An 18,353-nucleotide genomic window follows, 5' to 3' on the forward strand; every position below is an offset into this window, starting at 1 on the left:
GTTGAGGTCTTTGAAACACTTAGTCCAGCTGAAGCCTATGTTTATTGAGTTTCTACCAATTTTTGAAGAGGCTATGGTTTACAATTCTCTTAAAGGTGCAGTAGCTTTTATAAAACATGTTTGTTTGTTTTTTGTTAAAACTATCTCCATGTCCAGAGAGCATGTTATGAGACAGATAATCTGTGAAAAGATCAATCTTCTGCGCTACTATTACTGTCTGAAGAAAAGCACCGCTCTCAACTAAAAACAACCAATCAGAGCCAGGAGGAAGGTCTTTGCGCTGCCACTCAACGTCAGATACTCACTGCTAAATGTGCTAATGGCGAAGGAACGACTTACCGTTACAGGAAAACTTTACCTGCCGTCATCAGAGACCATACTAACTGGCCTACCATTCACTACATAAGGAAAAGGTTTAGCAGTAGTAAAGAGTAACATTGACAGTTTCAACAAATATGTTAAAAAAATATTTTTATAAAGGTTACATACTGCAGCTTTAAGGCTGCAGTTAACTGTTTTGCTATCCACACTTTTTCCTTGCCCTTCATCCTGACTCTGGACATGTAGCTTCTTAACCAACGACCAACCTGCTATTTCAGTACAGGGTATGGAGTTCTGCCATATGTGATTTACAACAGCATAGTAAACACAGCAATCATGGCAAAGCAGAACAACTATTTTGAGTTCACAAGTTTGGAGACAGAGGAAATGATAATTGACAAAAAAAAGAATGGAAGGCCAGGAACTGAGCAGGGAGAGTTAATAATTCAGTATGTACTTCCTTGTTGCTTCAAACAATTGCTCCTCAAAATCTCCTCTCTTTGCAGGTTGCTCTGGGCCCTTTGGTTACCATTTATATTTTCCTTCTCTTCAATTTGCCATCAATTTTCCTCCTAGAGCTGTAGCCTGCATGATTGGCTACAGTTCTGTGGACCTTAAATTTCTGAACAATGTATCAGAGGAGCATCAAGATGCTGGAATATATATTATTTGGATAAATATAGTCTTCACTTTTAACATGTTTACCTATCATTTTTTTTTCTGATATCTTGGGGCAACTCTACAACTCTCCTTCATTTCTTGTGGCCTGTGTTCAGTGTACTTAGTACACGTCATGTAACCAAAAAGCACTTTGACAATTAGTCACTCCTTAGGCAGACTGAGTTTGGAGACACTTGCATTGTTATTTAGTGGACACACCTTTGTTTAGCATATTCATATGGTCAAATTATTAATTATTACATTTTCAAGAGATATCTATGTCCTGACCTATGTCACAAGATGACAAGTGTCTTCTCCGCCCCTAGGAGAAAAAAAAAAACTAGATTATTGCTGAGTGTTCCAAAGTCCTTTTCTCAGATGCATTTATTTATTTCATTTGTTTTATTTATTAATTTATTTACTTCATTTACAGTTTAAAACCATTGCTTATATCAAATGTAAGCAAAGGTTTTCAATAAAAAGAGTAGTTGGAAGAAAAAAGTCTTGAAAGTTTTTTGCATTGCATTTTGAAGTCAGTGTTTCAGAGTTTGGAGGAGGAGTGGAGAGGAACATGCTGTTAATGTCCAGTATAAAGTTTCACTGTCAGTGATGATTCGGGGAGCCTTGTGATATCCTGGTGTTGGTCCACTGTCCATTCTAAAGTCCATAGTCAACGCAGCCATCTAACAGGATGTTTTAAGAGACTTCATTCTGCTGACAAGCTTTATGAAGATGGTGATTTCATTTTCTAGCAGAACTTGGTACCTACTCACACAGTCAAAGGTATGAAGAGCTGGTTCAATGACCAGGTTAAGCAAGACAAAAATCATATCTCAAATGTTCAATTGAATTTTTTGTGATGTAAATGTATCCCTCTGTTTTCTGTAGGTGTTTTAATTTTTTAAAATGAATTTACTGATATTTTATTGAGTAAATTACACTTTTGATAGTTTTCAAATTTTAAAAGTACCAGTATTTTTCAATAGTTTTTGTGATAGCCCCTCACGTCTCTTCTCCAGTTACCTTTCTTTTACACATTTTTCCCTCTTTACTTTTCTCTTGGAATACAGACAGGGGGCGTAGTTTGTCCTTCCATGAAGTTCGTTGCCAGCGTGAGATGGAGATGAGGGCCGGAACCGAAGAGCCATCAAATAGCAGTGTATCAGGTGGTGGCAGTACAGTCCTGCAGCGGCTCCTTCAGGAGCAGATGAATCGAAACTATGTGCTGCAACAACAGCAACAGTCTGGAGGAGGGGGGGTTGGAGTAGCAACAGGAGGTGGAGGTGGCTATTCAGTACATGGACAGGTAAGCCCCTCTGATGATCATTCTGTAAGCGCTCACATTGCAAGGCAAGAGCCCCAGGGACAGGAGCTTCAGACGGACAGTGGCCTGGAGAAGGTTGGTGTCATCAGAGTTGGTGGGCATGGTGGGGGCAGTGGAGGTGGGGGATGTGTGGGCTCTTGTGGAGAAGCATCCAGTGTCGGGGGCAGTGGAGTTGGTGGCATCACCCAAGGACAGTGCCCTAACCTAGAAGATCTCCCTACATACGAGGAAGCCAAAGTACAGTCACAGTACTTCCGCGGCCATGGTTCTCCTCCTCAGGCTCAGCAGCAGCAGAACAGCCAGGCCCAGCAGCCTTCACTGCCTGCCTCGTTAGGTGCTGCTTTCTACGTTACTGGCCTTACCAGTACCAAAGTTCGCACTGAGGGTCGCCCAACACTACAGCGTGTCAGTGGTACCGGGAAGGTGCACCAAGATGATGGACTAAAAGATCTAAAGCAAGGACACGTCAGGTCTCTCAGTGAACGACTTATGCAACTTTCTTTAGCCACCAGTGGTGTGAAAGCCCATGCTCCTGTAAGCAGCACCCCTCTTTCCCCACAACTACCCCCATCATGCCAGCCTGGAGACTACTACAAGCCACAGCATCGAGGCCCACCACCAGACTATCCTTTTAAAGGAATATGTTCTCCTGGCAGTCATCCGGAATCTGGAGGCCACTTTTATCAGGAGCCAAGAGTAAGGGATCACTCCAGGGAGGTTCCAACTGTTCGATATCAGCCCCCTCCTGAATATGGCTCTTTCAGGTAATGAACAGTGAACACACACACATATACATGGCACACAAAAGATGCCTTTCCGCTGAAGAAATCAGAGCCATATCAGTCAAAAAACCCACTAAAACCTAGAAAACAATCCTGGTAGGGAGGTAGGACATTTTGAGTGAGCACTGAAAAAAAAGAGGAGCTTTATAGTGAAAGCGTACAAAGCATTTTTCACTAGTTGAAAATCCTCAACATTTTGTTGCAGTCATTTCCCAGTTTACAGTGTGTATAGCATATTTTTACATTGACAAAATCTGTCAACTCTGCTGAAAATATTGAATTACAGAAAACTCAAGCTTCACAGAGAGTAATGCTCTGATCAGTTAAAACTTGTTTTTGTATTTATAGAGGTTAAAATTATCACAATTCTCAGGACTTTTCAGGACCATTTACTGATTTTAAGTTTACAGTCTCATTCATACAACAACTGCCACTGTGCGCATACTCCCAGTTAACAAATTATTGCTTTACAGTTGACAATAAAGAATAAAATGTGGTTCCAGTGAAAGCCATAGCTTGATTCCAATAGGATTTAATCTGAGATAAGTCAGTTAAACATGGTTTCTCAATAGTGTCTCAGAAATGACAAGGACAGATCCTGTTGGGCTGGTTTCGCAGTAGTCATTGCCATCTAGCTTGAAGCAGAGTCTAACAGTAATAATTCCAAACTATTTTATTCATCTGGCAGGACAAGTAGAGACATGAAATGAAAGGCAGGTAGGGTTGCAATGCAAAGTCCCTTGATGCCATGTTTTTTTAATATAAATTTTTGTTGATTTTTTTTGGAGTCTAGGTATTTGACAAATTAATTATTTGCCAAGTAACAAATGTTATTAATGATCCAAAATTATGCTAATGAATGCAGATGTAGATGAGCTATTGTTTATTTATATTGTTGTCAGGTCAACCTCCTGGTGTGATTGAGGAGAAAAAACAGCTGAGTTGTTGTAAGTCTGATTGTGTGAATTGAAGGAGTGAAACAGTATTTCTACCACAAAATAATATTTATATTTGGAATTCGAATGAAGTAAACCCAGAGAATATTTTTATTGTTTCTATAAGTAAAGTTACACCCTTTTTGATACCAGAAACCTCCCTGTGAGTGAATTTTATTTTTAGTGTGTCAATAACCTGCTTCTCCGAAACTGCTCTGACGTTCCTTCTTTTTAGGTAATTATGATGCAAGAGTAGCCATGGCAGATGGAGTATATCATGCTTTATATATAAACTAAAACATTTTTCTCGTATCGCTATTTGCGAACAGTGTTATGAAATGCCTTCCCTTTAGAGATTTATTCTGCTTTGCTATTTTGTACACAAATCGTACAGAGGATCTGGACCCTGGGATAAAGAGAAATGATTGCTCGCTGGAGACATGGACTCTATTGAAGTTCTAAATGCTACTCAATCTCTAACCTTTACTCGTGATGTATGTAATGCGTCAGTTTGACGATATGAAGCTCACCGGAAATGATCTGTTCTGTAAACAATAATCCTCCGCCCACTGTGAAGAAAAATGCCAAACTGAACAAGGCGACTGTTAATGCCAGAAGTGTGGACATCGCAAACCAAACAGCTTCGTTCACTTCTTCTGTTGCCATTGCTAAAACCATAGGCAGACTACAATTCTAAAACAGTGCAGAAAATCAACGGCATCTTTCACAACTTCTCCTTTTGTTCAATACTGATTGACCTGGTTGAAATTCTGCCTGAGAAATTCACTTCAATGGGAGAAAGCCCAGACAGAGCACTGAAGGGAATTTGGAATCGAACAGAATTGTGTGGGAAGGCAATAGACAGCATAGATAAGGCCACCAAGACACCTTGAATTCGCTGTAGTTGTCATGCCTCATTAATATGTTTAATATTTGCATCTAATGCAAAAAGCGTCTCCATAACAAATACAGTATATACTCATGTGCTACATACCGTAAGTTCTCTGCTCTCTGAAATCATGTAGCACACACTATGCAATGCTATCCCCATTTTTTTTCCTTTTTCTTTTTTTACTGTTTCCTTCCTGTGTAGACTGTTTTCTGCTTGCATAGAACAAATCCTGCAGCCCTGCATTCTGCAAATGTGTTTTTTCGCACCTGCAGAGAACTTCAAACCTCCTCAAATGTTATACTCAAGAGACCTGGTTTCAAGAGACTGTAAGTGTAAGAGACTGCTATCTCTGGTGATGTTTAAATGAGCAGCAAAAATGTTACTGTTTCACTGACAACAAGCTCCTTGTAAGCGAGCCCTTAATTAGTTCACTTTTTAAGGTTACGATATGTAACTTTTATTTTAAAAAATGTTTTTTTTTATATATGAAATAAAACATTTTTATTTCATATAAAAATGAAATACCATCATATGGTATGTCTCATACCATATTCTACAATATGGTATGTCTCATACCATATTGTGTCATATGGTATGAGACAGATAATCTGTGAAAAAATCAAGCTCCTCTACCTCCTCCTTGAGCTACTATTGCAAACTACAGCAATGCAGGAAGAAGATCTCCAATCAAGCATCATCAATCAACCTCCTGTATGCGCTGCTCAATGTACTAATAGCAGAGAAACCATTTACCGTTACAGGAAAACTTTTTATCTTTCCGTTGTTGGTGGCCAGGCTAAGTAGTCTGAGCATTCACAACAGGCTCTACTGCCAAGAAGAAGCTGTAGCATAGCAGGGAGTAAGGGGAAGTGTGTTAGCAGGCTATACACGAGAGTGATTGTTAGTGCAAGCACCCTCCTAGCTCTGACTGGTTGTTTCTGACCTTAAAGTTAACTTTTTTTGTCATGACTGTGTATTTGTAAACTTGAAATGGTCATTTTTGACCACATACAAATATTTTTTTGTATTCTGTGCAAAACTGAAGGCAGGCAGCATTATGACCTCACAACTGATCTCTCCTCAGAACCACTAAGGACGTCTCAGTTCACTACCAGAGGCCCCTCAACCAGCACAGTCCCAGCTCCTCTGTGACCTCTGTTGGATCTTTGTCTCGTGCACAATCCTCTACTCTGAGCAGCATGCTCTCTGCCGCCTCTCACTCCTCTCATCCATCAATTCCTCACCAGCCACCTCCAAGCCAAGGAGAGCCATACCCAATTATGGGACCCCGTGTTCCACATGGTCCAGGCTCCCATCAAGTGGCAGAGCCTTTCCCCCCAGGACCTGTTCATCACACAACGCAGAGGGGCCATGCTTTTCTTTCTGATTCTTATGGCTCCACTCCAAGGTTGCATCATCATCAGCAACACAATCAATGTCAACAACAGCAGCAACTCCAGGGTCCTTCCCATCCCCAGCTGTCTATGCAGGCAGGACATGTTCCCCAGCAGCAGTCCTTCATACAGCTACAGGGAGAACCTTTTGCAATGATGGCCCGTGCCCAGCAGATGGTGGATGTGATGACTGAGGAGAACAGAATTCTAAGACAGGAGATGGAGGCTTGTCGTGAGAAGGTCACCAGGTTACACAAGGTAAGATTTTCATCAGAAGGTCTAACACATCTGATTTTAGTCATTGGTTTTTACTCCGTCTGCTGCTCTGTGTTTTTGATTTTTTTGTAGGATATCACTACCAGGCAAGAGTTTAGAGATGATTTATAAATGCCATTTTAAATAATGTTCTTTTCACCTCTAAACTATATTTATCAACAGTCCTACAGACACATTGCTTTCAGAAGAACCTATAAGCAACAGTATGTGGTATCAAAGTAAACTGCAGTATTTCTGAACTTATCTGCAGGCACTTTCAATTGAAAGAGGTGTAATGTAGCTCCCTCTGTTGCACTGACCAACATATAGTAATAGTATGAAAGTACAAAAAGATTGGTATGTTATTCTAGTGCTAACCCAGATTTTTAGTAATGCTTAATGTCTTGAAGTTTTTATTTGAAAAAAAAAAAAAAACAGGTGAAAGTAAAACCCTGAGCTTAAAACATGCATTCAAAACATTTGAACTGATTTATTGATCTAAACTCAACCCCAGACAAAGCGATAATAGAATAGAATAGAAGTACTTTATTCATCCCAGCAGGGAAATTACTTCGCAGTTACAGCATAGAAACAAGACACAATAACAACTACCACTGAGTAGTAGTTGTAGATAAAATAAAAAATAAAAATAAAATATAAAATAAAATTTAAGAAACAACTTAAGAACTGTCCTTGCAAAGATTAAAAAAAATGCAGATAGGTATATGTAAATATACTGTATGTACAGCAAGTGTGCCACAGTGCAGTTGTGCAAAATTGGACTGATTTGTGCAGAACAATGATTTAGCTTTTATTGTACAGTGAGATGGTATGTGGCAGGAAGGATTTCCTGTATCTGTCCCTACGACAGCAGAGCTGGAGCAGCCTATGTGAGAAGGTGCTCCGCTGTCTGTCCACTATGTGGTGGAGAGGCTGCTGTTTATTGTCCATAATAGACAGAACCTTCTTCAATGTCCTCCTCTCCACCACAGTTTCCAGGGACTCCAGCCTTAGTCCCAGTACAGAGCCAGCTTTCCTGATGATTTTGTCCAGTCTATTAGAGTCGCTGGCTCTGATGCTGCTTCCCCAACACACAGCAGCAAAGAAGATGGCACCGGCAACAACACTGTGATAGAAGGTCTCCAACATCTTGCTGCACACATTGAAGGATCTCAGCTTCCTTAAAAAATAGAGTCTGCTCATCCCCTTCTTGCACACAGCGTCAGTGTTAGATGCCCAGTCCAGTCTGTTGCTGATTACAACTCCCAGGTATTTGTAATCCTCCACCTCCTCCACCACTTCCCCTTTGATCTTTAGTGGCCGTGAAGGTGTCTTCTTCCTTCTGAAGTCAATCACCATCTCTCTGGTCTTACTAATGTTGAGCCTCAGGTGATTCTGCTCAGACCACTCCACAAAGCCGTCCACCAGTGTCCTGTACTCCCCTCTCCTCCATCCCCTATACACCCGACAACCGCTGAGTCATCAGAAAACGTCTGTAGGTGACATGACTCAGAGTTGTACTGGAAATCAGTGGTGTACAAGGTGAAGAGAAAGGGAGAAAGCACAGTTCCCTGTGGAGCTCCTACATCACTGACCACCACATCAGACAGGACACTGCCCAGACGGACAAACTGTGGCCTGCCTGTCAAGTAGTCAGTCACCCAGGAGATCACTGAGTCGTTGACACCCATCCTCCGCAGCTTCTCACCCAGCAGCAGAGGCTGGATGGTGTTGAAGGCACTAGAGAAATCAAAGAATGTGATTCTCACAGTGTTTCCTCCACCATCCAGGTGCGAAAGTGCTCGTTGCAGCAGGAAGATGATGGCATCGTCAACTGCTAAGTGGGGCTGGTAGGCAAATTGCAGGGAGTCTAGAAACGTCCTCACCTGAGGCCTGAGCTGGGCCAGGACCAGTCCCTCCATGACCTTCATCACATGAGATGTGAGAGCGACTGGTCTGTAGTCCTCTGGGTCGGATGGCCTTGGCTTCTTGAGAACAGGAACCACATGTGATGTCTTCCACCGCAGCGGGACTCTCTCCAGCCTCAAGCTCAAGTTGTACATGTGTGCCAGTACGGTGCAGAGCTGGCCAGAGCAGGTCTTCAGGATCCGTGGTGTAATGCCATCAGGTCCTGCAGCCTTCCCCTGGTGTAATCGCTCCAACTGTCTCTTAACCTGGCCTGTAGTCACCGTTAGCTGGGGGTAGGTGTTGTTGTCTGCAGTGGAGATGGGGGAGGAGAGGGTGATGGGGGGCTGAAGGAGAGGGGTGGTGTGCAGGAGAATGCCGGTAGGTGGTTTGAACAACTTGGGGCAGTGTGGATGTGTGGGGGGATGGTGGTGGTAGGGGAGTAGCAGGAGGTGAGCTAAACCTGTTGAAAAACTGGTTGAACTGGTTTTCTCTATCCAGGCTCCCAGATGTCTGTATGTCCTTCCCCTTCATTCCAGCGATGTTCTTCATTCCTTTCCACACATCTTTCACGCTGTTCTGCTCGAGTTTGGACTCAAACTTCCTCCTGTAGTTGTCCTTGCATGTCCTCAGTGTCTCTCTCAGTTCATGCTGGACTCTCCTCTGCTCCTCCTTATCTCCAGACCTGAAAGCCATCTTCTTTTTGTTTAAAAGTGCCTTCAGGTCGCTGGTAATCCAGGCTTTGTTGTTGGAGAAGCAGCGCACGGTCCGGGCTGGCATGACAGTCTCCTCACAGAATCTGATGTAGTCCGTGATGCAGTCAGACATGTTGTCGATGTCCTCCCCATGAGGCCCACAGAGCACATCCCAGTCTGTCGACTCAAAGCAGTCCTGCAGTGCCTCCTGTGTCCACCTCCTCACCGTCCTGATGCGCACAGGCTGCCTACTCACTAAAGGAACATACTTGGGAGTCATCCTTACCAAGTTGTGGTCCGACCTGCCAAGGGGGGGCAGGGCTGTGGCGCTGTATGCATCTTTGGCATTAGCATACAGGAGATCCAGCATTTTGTTTTCCCTGGTGGGACAGTCAACATACTGCTGGAAGTTGTGTAGAGTTTTGTCCAATGAGGCATGGTTAAAGTCACCTGTGATGACCATAAAGGCGTCCGGGTGTTGAGTCTGGAGTTTGGCTGCGGTAGAGCTGATGACGTCACAGGCCACCGCTGCATCAGCTGATGGGGGAATGTAAACAGCGATCAAAATGGCGGACGTAAACTCCCTCGGTAAATAATACGGCCGCATTCCCACAGCCAGAAGTTCAATGTCCGGGTTACAAATCTGTTCCTTCACGTTAACATGACCGGGATTACACCACCTCTCACTCACATAAAGTGCAATCCCGCCGCCCTTCTTCTTCCGACTCTTGGAAAAGTCCCTGTCCCCCGCACCAAGGAAAATCCAGGGACCTCCACGCTGTAGTCCAGAATAAGCGAGTGCAGCCAGGTTTCCGTGAAGCAGAAGATACTGCACTCCCTGTACTCCTTCTGGGTCCTCACCAGCGCCGTGAGTTCGTCCGCCTTATTCCCCAAAGACCTCACGTTCCCCACAATAATCGCCGGTACCGCTGGCCTGCGCCATCTCCTCTCCTCCGTTTAACTCCAGACCTGCAGCCCCGGTGTCTCCTCCGTAACTCCTCTGGGACCACAGGCCTGTCTCCGGGCAGCAGCAGAGGCTTACACAGCGCAATCAGCTGTTCACGTGCGTAAACAATGCCGCTACTCTGTTCGGCGAGGTTCTCCGTAACAAAGAGTATAAAAAGTAGCAGAAGAACGCGGAGAACATCGACAGAACCACATCCAGCCATTGTGGAAAGCTTAACTGATGATCTATGGGTTCTTTAAGCAAGGGTCCTTAATCGGTTACAGCAAATATACACAGATTAACACACACAACGGGAGCTGCGTCTGCAAGCAGCCAGCTGTGCCAGCGCCAAAATAAGGCACAAAAATACACATAAATGCAACATTACACAGATCGGTCAGTAACTAATGTCTGGTGAGGTGCACACTGACCTGATAAAGGCTAGAATGGTGGATTAGAACCCCACATCTTTGTAAAGTATCTATCTATACGTACAGTGTCTTGTGAAAGTTTTTAGCCCCCTTGAACTCTTCAACCCTTTGCCGCTTTTCAGGCTTCAAACATAAAGATGTAAAATTTTTATTATTTTGTGAAGAATCAACAAGTATTACACAATTGTGAGGTGGAAGGAAATTTATTGGATATTTTAAACTTTAACAAATAAAAAACTGCAAAGTGGGGTGTACAATATTATTCGGCCCCCTCGCGTTAATATGTTGTAGATTACAACATATTAAGCAAGTTGCTTGGGGTCTGTCTCTATCAGTTTTGCACATTGAGAGACTGAAATTCTTGCCCATTCTTCCTTTCAAACCAGTTGGAGCTCAGTGAGGTTGGATGGAGAACGCTTGTGAACAGCAGCTTTCAGCTTTTTCCACAAATTCTCGATTGGATTCAGGTCTGGACTTTGACTTGGCCATTCTAACACCTGGATATGTTTATTTGTTAACCATTCCATTGTAGATTTTGCTTTATGTTTGGGATCCTTGTCTTGTTGGAAGATAAATCTTCCTCCCAGTCTCAGGTCTTTTGCAGACTCCAACAGATTTTCTTCCAGAATGGTTCTGTATTCGGCTCCATTGATCTTCCCATCAATTTTAACCATCTTCCCTGTCCCTGCTGAAGAAAAGCAGGCCCAAACCATGATGCTGCCACCACCATGTATGACAGTGGGGATGGTGTGTTCAGGGTGATAGCTGTGTTGCTTTTACGCCAAACGTATCGTTTTGCATGGTTGCCAAAAAGTTGGATTTTGGTTTCATCTGACCAGAGCAACTTCTTCCATGTTTGGTGTGTCTCCACCTTTAAGGTTGTTTAAAGTTTGTGGCAACGTTTTTATGGATGTCTTTGAGAAATGGCTTTCTTCTTCCCACTCTTCCATAAAGGTCAGATTCGTGCAGTGTACCACTGATTGTTGTCCTATGGACAGACTCTCCCACCTCAGCTGTAGATCTCTGCAGTTCATCCAGAGTGATACTGGGCCTCTTGGCTGCATCTCTGATCTTTCTTCTCCTTGTTCCAGATGAAGGTTTAGAGGGACAGTCAGGTCTTGGTGGATTTGGTCCGATACTCCTTTCATTTCAATATGATCGCTTGCTCAGTGCTCCTTGAGATGTTTAAAGCTTGGAAAACCTTTTTGTATCCAAATCCAGCTTTAAACTTCTCCACAACAGCATCTCGGACCTGCCTGGTGTTCCTTGGTCTTCATGATGCTCTCTGCACTTTAAACACAACCTGAGACTTTTTCTGACAGTTATACAGTATATATATCAGTGACGTGCGGTGAGGTTCATAGCTGGTGAGGCACTGACTTAATCAAAATCAGATTTACAAATATAGCCCCCTGCATGTTTTTGTTCACATATGGAAATTTCAGCAAAAACACTATTCCTTTACATATCATCCATAACCGCGCTGCCGCGGTAGAATAATTCCGTTAACTCAGTGAAACTTGGAAATGTAGGTATTGTTAATTTAGTGCTATGCTCCACAGCAAAGTGAAAGACCGAAATACAACTCAAAACTACTTCTTTCTCACTTTGTATCTGCCAAGCTACACGCATACTCGTTGCCATGCTTTATGTTTCAGGATTCAACACCAAAAAACACTTAAATATTTCCAACAAGGAACAATACATTTAGTCTGTTGAAGTAGTATGGTTTAGGTTTAATATTTATTTTGCGATTATTAATAAGTGATTGCTGTGGTAGATTATTTAAAAAAAATTTTTTTTTTCATAATTGTCATGTCATAATTTATTTATTTTTTTTTCAAGATGGCGCCGGCACAGCTGGCTGCTTGCAGACGCAGCTCCCGTCGTGTTTGTTAATCTGTGTATATTTGCTGTAACCGATTAAGGATCCGTGCTTAAAGAACCCATGGATCGTCGGTTGGGCTGTCCGCGGTGGCTGGATGTGGTTCTGTTGCTGTTCTCCGCGCTCTTCTGCTGCTTTTTCTGCTCTTTGTTGCGGAGAACCTCGCCGAACGGAGTGGCGGCATTGTTTGCTCGCGTGAACGGCTGATTGCGCTGTGTGGGCCTCTGCTGCTGCGCTGCAGGCCTGTGGTCCCAGAGGGGTTGCAGAGGGGGCGATGGGGCTGCAGGTCTGGAGTTAAACGGAGGGAGAAGAGGAGACGGCACAAACCAGCGGTACCCAGAAGGAGTACATGGAGTGCAGTATCTTCTGCTTCACGGAAACCTGGCTGCACTCGCTTATTCCGGACTGCAGCGTGGAGGTCCCTGGATTTCCTTTCCAAGAGTTGGAAGAAGAAGGGCGGCGGGATTGCACTTTATATGAGTGAGGTGGTGTAATCCCAGTCATGTTAACGTGAAGGAACAGATTTGTAGCCCGGACATTGAACTTCTGGCTGTGGGAATGCGGCCGTATTATTTGCAGAGGCAGTTAACGTCCGCCATTTTGATCGCTGTTTACATTCCCCCATCAGCTGATGCAGCGGTGGCCTGTGATGTCATCAGCTCTGCCGCAGCCAAACTCCAGACTCAACACCCGGACGTTGTTATTGTGTCTTGTCTCTATGCTGTAACTGCGAAGTAATTTCCCTGCTGGAATGAATAAAGTACTTCTATTCTATTCTATTATAACTACTGCTGCTATTAGCTAATCTAACACAGCAGTTTGCGGGTTATGTTTCTTTTCTGCATTCTTTACACATACAAACTGTAGCTCACAAAATGAACATTTTATTAATAAGCTAAACAAAAAATGTTATTGCCGTCTTACCTTGTCTTATAAATGTTCATCCAAAGCCAAGTCTGTCCTCGACACAAGTTGAGAATAGATAGCAGGGAAAGCACTAATGGCTGTTTCTAGCAGGACAAGAAAAGCCTGTCTTTTCTTGTATACCACTCCGTTTGAGAACAGCGATACCCTTCTTTCTCGAAGCAAACCTTTCAGCTCCAGTGTTGGTCATCCTTTAGTATTATTTCCTGCTTTGATTGAAAATCCACTTTAGAAAAATGTGATGTGATGGGTGGCGGCCAAGGGAGGGGACCCTGGCGGTCCGATCCTCGGTTGCAGAAACTGGCTCTTGGGACGTGGAATGTCACCTCTCTGGTGGGGAAGGAGCCGGAGCTAGTGCGTGAGGTCGAGAGGTTCCGGCTAGAAATAGTCGGTCTCACCTCGGCGCATGGCTCTGGTTCTGGAACCAGTCTCCTTGAGAGGGGCTGCACATACTTCCACTCTGGAGTTGCCCAGGGAGAGAGACGTCGGGCAGGAGTGGGCATACTTGTTGCTCCCCATCTCGGCGCCTGTACGTTGGGGTTTACCCCGGTGAACGAGAGGGTAGCATCCCTCCGCCTACGGGTGGGGGGACGGGTTCTGACTGTCGTTTGTGCTTACGGGCCGAACGACAGTTCAGATTACCCACCCTTTTTGGAGTCCTTAGAGGGGGTACTGGAGAGTGCTCCTCCTGGGGACTCCCTTGTTCTGCTGGGGGACTTCAACGCCCACGTGGGCAACAACAGTGAGACCTGGAGGGGCGTGGTTGGGAGGAACGGCCCGCCCGACCTGAACTCGAGCGGTGTTCTGTTGCTGGACTTCTGTGCTCGCCATGGATTGTCCATAACGAACACCATGTTCAAGCATAAGGGTGTCCATATGTGCACTTGGCACCAGGACACCCTAGGCCGCAGTTCGATGATCGACTTTGTCATCGTTTCATCGGATCTGCGGCCGTATGTCTTGGACACTCGGGTGAAGAGAGGTGCGGAGCTGTCCACTGACCACTACCTGGTGGTGAGTTGGCTCCGGTGGTGGGGGCGAAAGCCGGTCAGACCTGGCAGGCCCAAACGTGTTGTGAGGGTCTGCTGGGAACGTCTGGCGGAATCCCCTGTGAGACGGAGCTTTAACTCCCATCTCCGGCAAAACTTCGAACACGTCCCGGGGGAGGTGGGGAACATGGAGTCTGAGTGGACCGTGTTCCGTGCCTCCATTGTCGAGGCGGCCGATCGGAGCTGTGGCCGCAAGGTTGTCGGTGCCTGTCGCGGCGGCAACCCTTGAACCCGTTGGTGGACACCTTCGGTGAGGGATGCCGTCAGGCTGAATTAGGAGTCCTATCGGGCCTTTTTGGCCTGTGGGACTCCGGAAGCAGCTGATGGGTACCGGCGGGCGAGGCAGCATGCGGCTCGGGCGGTTGCTGAGGCAAAAATTTGGGCGTGGGAGGAGTTTGGAGAGGTCATGGAGAAAGACTTCCGCACGGCTTCAAGGCGATTCTGGTCCACCATCCGGCGTCTCAGGGGGGGAAGCGGTGCAGCACCAATACTGTTTATAGTGGGGATGGTGTGCTGCTGACCTCTACTCGGGACGTTGTGGGCCGGTGGGCAGAGTACTTCGAAGACCTCCTCAATCCCACCAACATGCCTTCCACTGAGGAAGCGGAGCCTGGGGACTCTGGGTTGGGCTCTCCAATCTCTGGGGGCGAGGTCGCCGAGGTGGTTAAAAAGCTCCTCGGTGGCAAGGCCCCGGGGGTGGATGAGATCCGCCCGGAGTTCCTTAAGGCTCTGGATGTTGTAGGGTTGTGTTGGTTGACGCGACTCTGCAATATCGCATGGACATCAGGGGCAGTTCCCCTGGATTGGCAGACTGGGGTGGTGGTCCCCCTGTTCAAAAAGGGGGACCGGAGGGTGTGCTCCAATTATAGAGGGGTCACACTCTTAAGCCTCCCTGGCAAGCTCTATTCAGGGGTCCTGGAGAGGAGGGTCTGTCGGATAGTCGAACCTCGGATTCAGGAAGAGCAGTGTGGTTTCCGTCCTGGTCGTGGAACACTGGACCAGCTCTACACCCTCAGCAGGGTCCTGGAGGGTGCATGGGAGTTCGCCCAACCGGTCTACATGTGTTTTGTGGACTTGGAGAAGGCGTTCGACCGTGTCCCTCAGGGAGCCCTGGGGGGGGTTCTCCGGGAGTATGGGGTACCGGGCCCTTTGATACGGGCTGTCAGGTCCCTGTATGACCGGTGTCAGAGTCTGCTCCGCATTGCCGGCAGTAAGTCGGGCTCGTTTTCGGTGAGAGTTGGACTCCGCCAGGGCTGCCCTTTGTCACCGATTCTGTTCATCACTTTCATGGACAGAATTTCTAGGCGCAGCCAAGGTGTTGAGGGGATCCGATTTGGTGGCCTTGGGATCTCATCTCTGCTTTTCGCAGACAATGTGGTCCTTTTGGCTTCATCAGATCGTGATCTGCAGCTCTCGCTGGAGCGGTTCGCAGCCGAGTGTGAAGCGGCCGGGATGGGGATCAGTGCCTCCAAATCCGAGGCCATGGTCTTGAGCCAGAAAAGGGTAGAGTGCCTTCTCCGGGTCAGGGGGGGTGTCCTGCCCCAAGTGGAGGAGTTTAAGTATCTCGGGATCTTGTTCACGAATGGGGGAAGAAGGGAGCGGGAGATCGACAGGCGGATTGGCGCAGCATCTGCTGTCAAGCGGGCGCTGTACCGGTCCGTCGTGGTGAAGAGAGAGCTGAGCCAAAAAGCGAAGCTCTCGATTTACCGGTCGATCTACGTTCCCACCCTCATCTATGGTCATGAGCTTTGGGTCATGACCGAAAGAACGAGATCGCGGATACAAGCGGCCGAAATGGGTTTTCTCCGTAGGGTGGCTGGGCTCTCCCTTAGAGATAGGGTGAGAAGCTCAGTCATCCGGGAGGGACTCAGAGTAGAGCCGCTGCTCCTTCACATCGAGAGAAGCCAGTTGAGGTGGCTTGGGCATCTGGTCAGGATGCCTCCTGGACGCCTCCCTGGTGAGGTGTTCAGGGCACGTCCCACCGGGAGGAGGCCCCGTGGAAGACCCAGGACACGCTGGAGAGACTATGTCTCTCGGCTGGCCTGGGAACGCCTCGGGATTCCCCCGGAAGAGCTGGAAGAAGTGGCCGGGGAGAGGGAAGTCTGGGCCTCCCTTCTGAAGCTGCTACCCCCGCGACCCGACCTCGGATAAGCGGAAGAAGATGGATGGATGGATGGATGGAAAAATGTTTAAGTGTAGAAATGTAGTCATTGGAGTTTCTCCAATGTGGTGAAGACAAGCTATGTACATCCCTTCTCCAACACACTTGAATTAAATGAAGCGCTCCTTACCAGAGCTTAATGACTGCTGGTGAGTGTATGTTGGCGCATAGATCTAAAAGTTGCAGGATAGTGGCTCTTGAGGACTGGACCTGGACACCTCTAGTGCAACCTATCTTTTATCAGTACATCATACTATTGAGTTGCATAAGAAGCTCAAAGGTGGTAAGGGCACTATGTTAAAAAATAACTTGTGTCTGGCCATGAATAGCTCTAATAATTGATACTAAGTGGGTATACATCAATGAATCAGTCACTGAATGTATGCTTTGTTTTTGGGTAGTTGGAAACAGAGATACAGCTAGTGTCAGAGGCCTATGAAAACCTTGCCAAGTCTTCCTCTAAGAGAGAAGCGTTGGAGAAAACTATGAGGAGCAAGTTGGAGCTACAGGTGCGCCGACTCCATGACTTCAACAGAGACCTGCGAGGTGAGAGCTGAGAAAAGGATTAATTATTTACTATGTTGTAAAAATGCTTTTGAAAGCTAGACAGTAGTTCATTGTGAATTTTAAATGATAATATCATAATTCAGTCAAAAATAACGTAGATCTAATTATCAGACAATATTAAGCATAAACAGGTAAATATCCACATAAAGAACATTTATTGAACAAAACATGGAGCTTATTGTTCATTTGTTAGCTTTGGAATTTCTTGAGTTAACTGAAGTTTTCTAATAATCCATTATTCCCCCCCACTCCATCATCCTTTTTTTCACTCATCATCCATGAGCTCTAAAGTCTGGGTGGCTGCTTTTAACATGAGTAACTCATTTTGCAACACCACAAAATAACTTGATAAATAACTAGGAAATAGTCTAACATTTCCTAGAAGTTACTCAGCCATTGTCTACAGAATACCCACTGGCCACTTAGTGAGGTTCACGTTGGTGGTACCTAGTTAGACCCACTTCTTTTTCTTTATAACTGCCTTAATTCTTCATGACATAGTTTAAACAAAGTATTGGAAATATTTCTGAGGTTTTGGTCCATAATGACCTTACATCATTGTTAATGATGTAAGGTCATTATGTCAGGTGCACATCCATAATTCAAATGTCTTGTTACATCACTTCCCAAAAGTGCTGTGTTGGATTGAGACCTGATAATTGTGGAGGACATTGGAGTACAGGTATCTTGCTGTCATTCCCTGGTAAAGCAGGTAGACTCTATTTAATCATTACTCACCAGATACTATGAGTTCCAAATTGTATCAAGCAAATATCTCTCACACCATTAAACCACGAACAACTTAAACAGTTGTTGCAAGGTAGCATCAATCCATGCTTCCATATTTTCTACACCAAATTTTGACCCTAGCATTTAAATGTTTCAGCTGAAATTTAGATTTGTCAGAGAGGGTAACGGTTTTCTGTATTTTTGTTATTCAGCTTTGAGGAACTGAATTGGGTGTTCTGCATAGTTACAAGCCCACTGTATATTTTCGGTTCTTTGAATATTTCATTGTAAACCTGAGAAATGGTTGTGTATAAAATTTCTAAAAGATCACAAGTTTCTGAAATAACTGGTTGTGAGTTACAGTATGTCTGTGTACATGCTGCTAATGGTGGAGAAATAACTTACTCTTCCAGGAAAATCATTCATATGCCATCATCGCTGGCGATGCCTGAGCATTCCTGGCAGACTCTGTTATCAGAAAAAACTTGTAGTGTAACA

At 45.3% G+C, this 18,353-nt stretch overlaps 1 protein-coding gene across 6 annotated transcripts in view; it reads left to right on the forward strand.

Moving 5' to 3' along the window:
* amot (angiomotin) overlaps positions 1 to 18,353 on the forward strand; it is a 67,256-nt gene that overhangs the window by 11,100 nt on the left and 37,803 nt on the right. For all 6 annotated transcript variants that reach the window (XM_028032487.1, XM_028032483.1, XM_028032485.1 and 3 more), the window contains 3 exons: positions 2,052 to 3,069; positions 5,999 to 6,566; positions 16,961 to 17,105. In XM_028032487.1, coding sequence (XP_027888288.1) covers positions 2,052 to 3,069; positions 5,999 to 6,566; positions 16,961 to 17,105 — 1,731 coding nt within the window. The remainder of the gene's footprint in view (positions 1 to 2,051; positions 3,070 to 5,998; positions 6,567 to 16,960; positions 17,106 to 18,353) is intronic.

Source organism: Xiphophorus couchianus, chromosome 11 (genome assembly GCF_001444195.1).
Source record: "Xiphophorus couchianus chromosome 11, X_couchianus-1.0, whole genome shotgun sequence".
Taxonomy (NCBI): domain Eukaryota; kingdom Metazoa; phylum Chordata; class Actinopteri; order Cyprinodontiformes; family Poeciliidae; genus Xiphophorus; species Xiphophorus couchianus.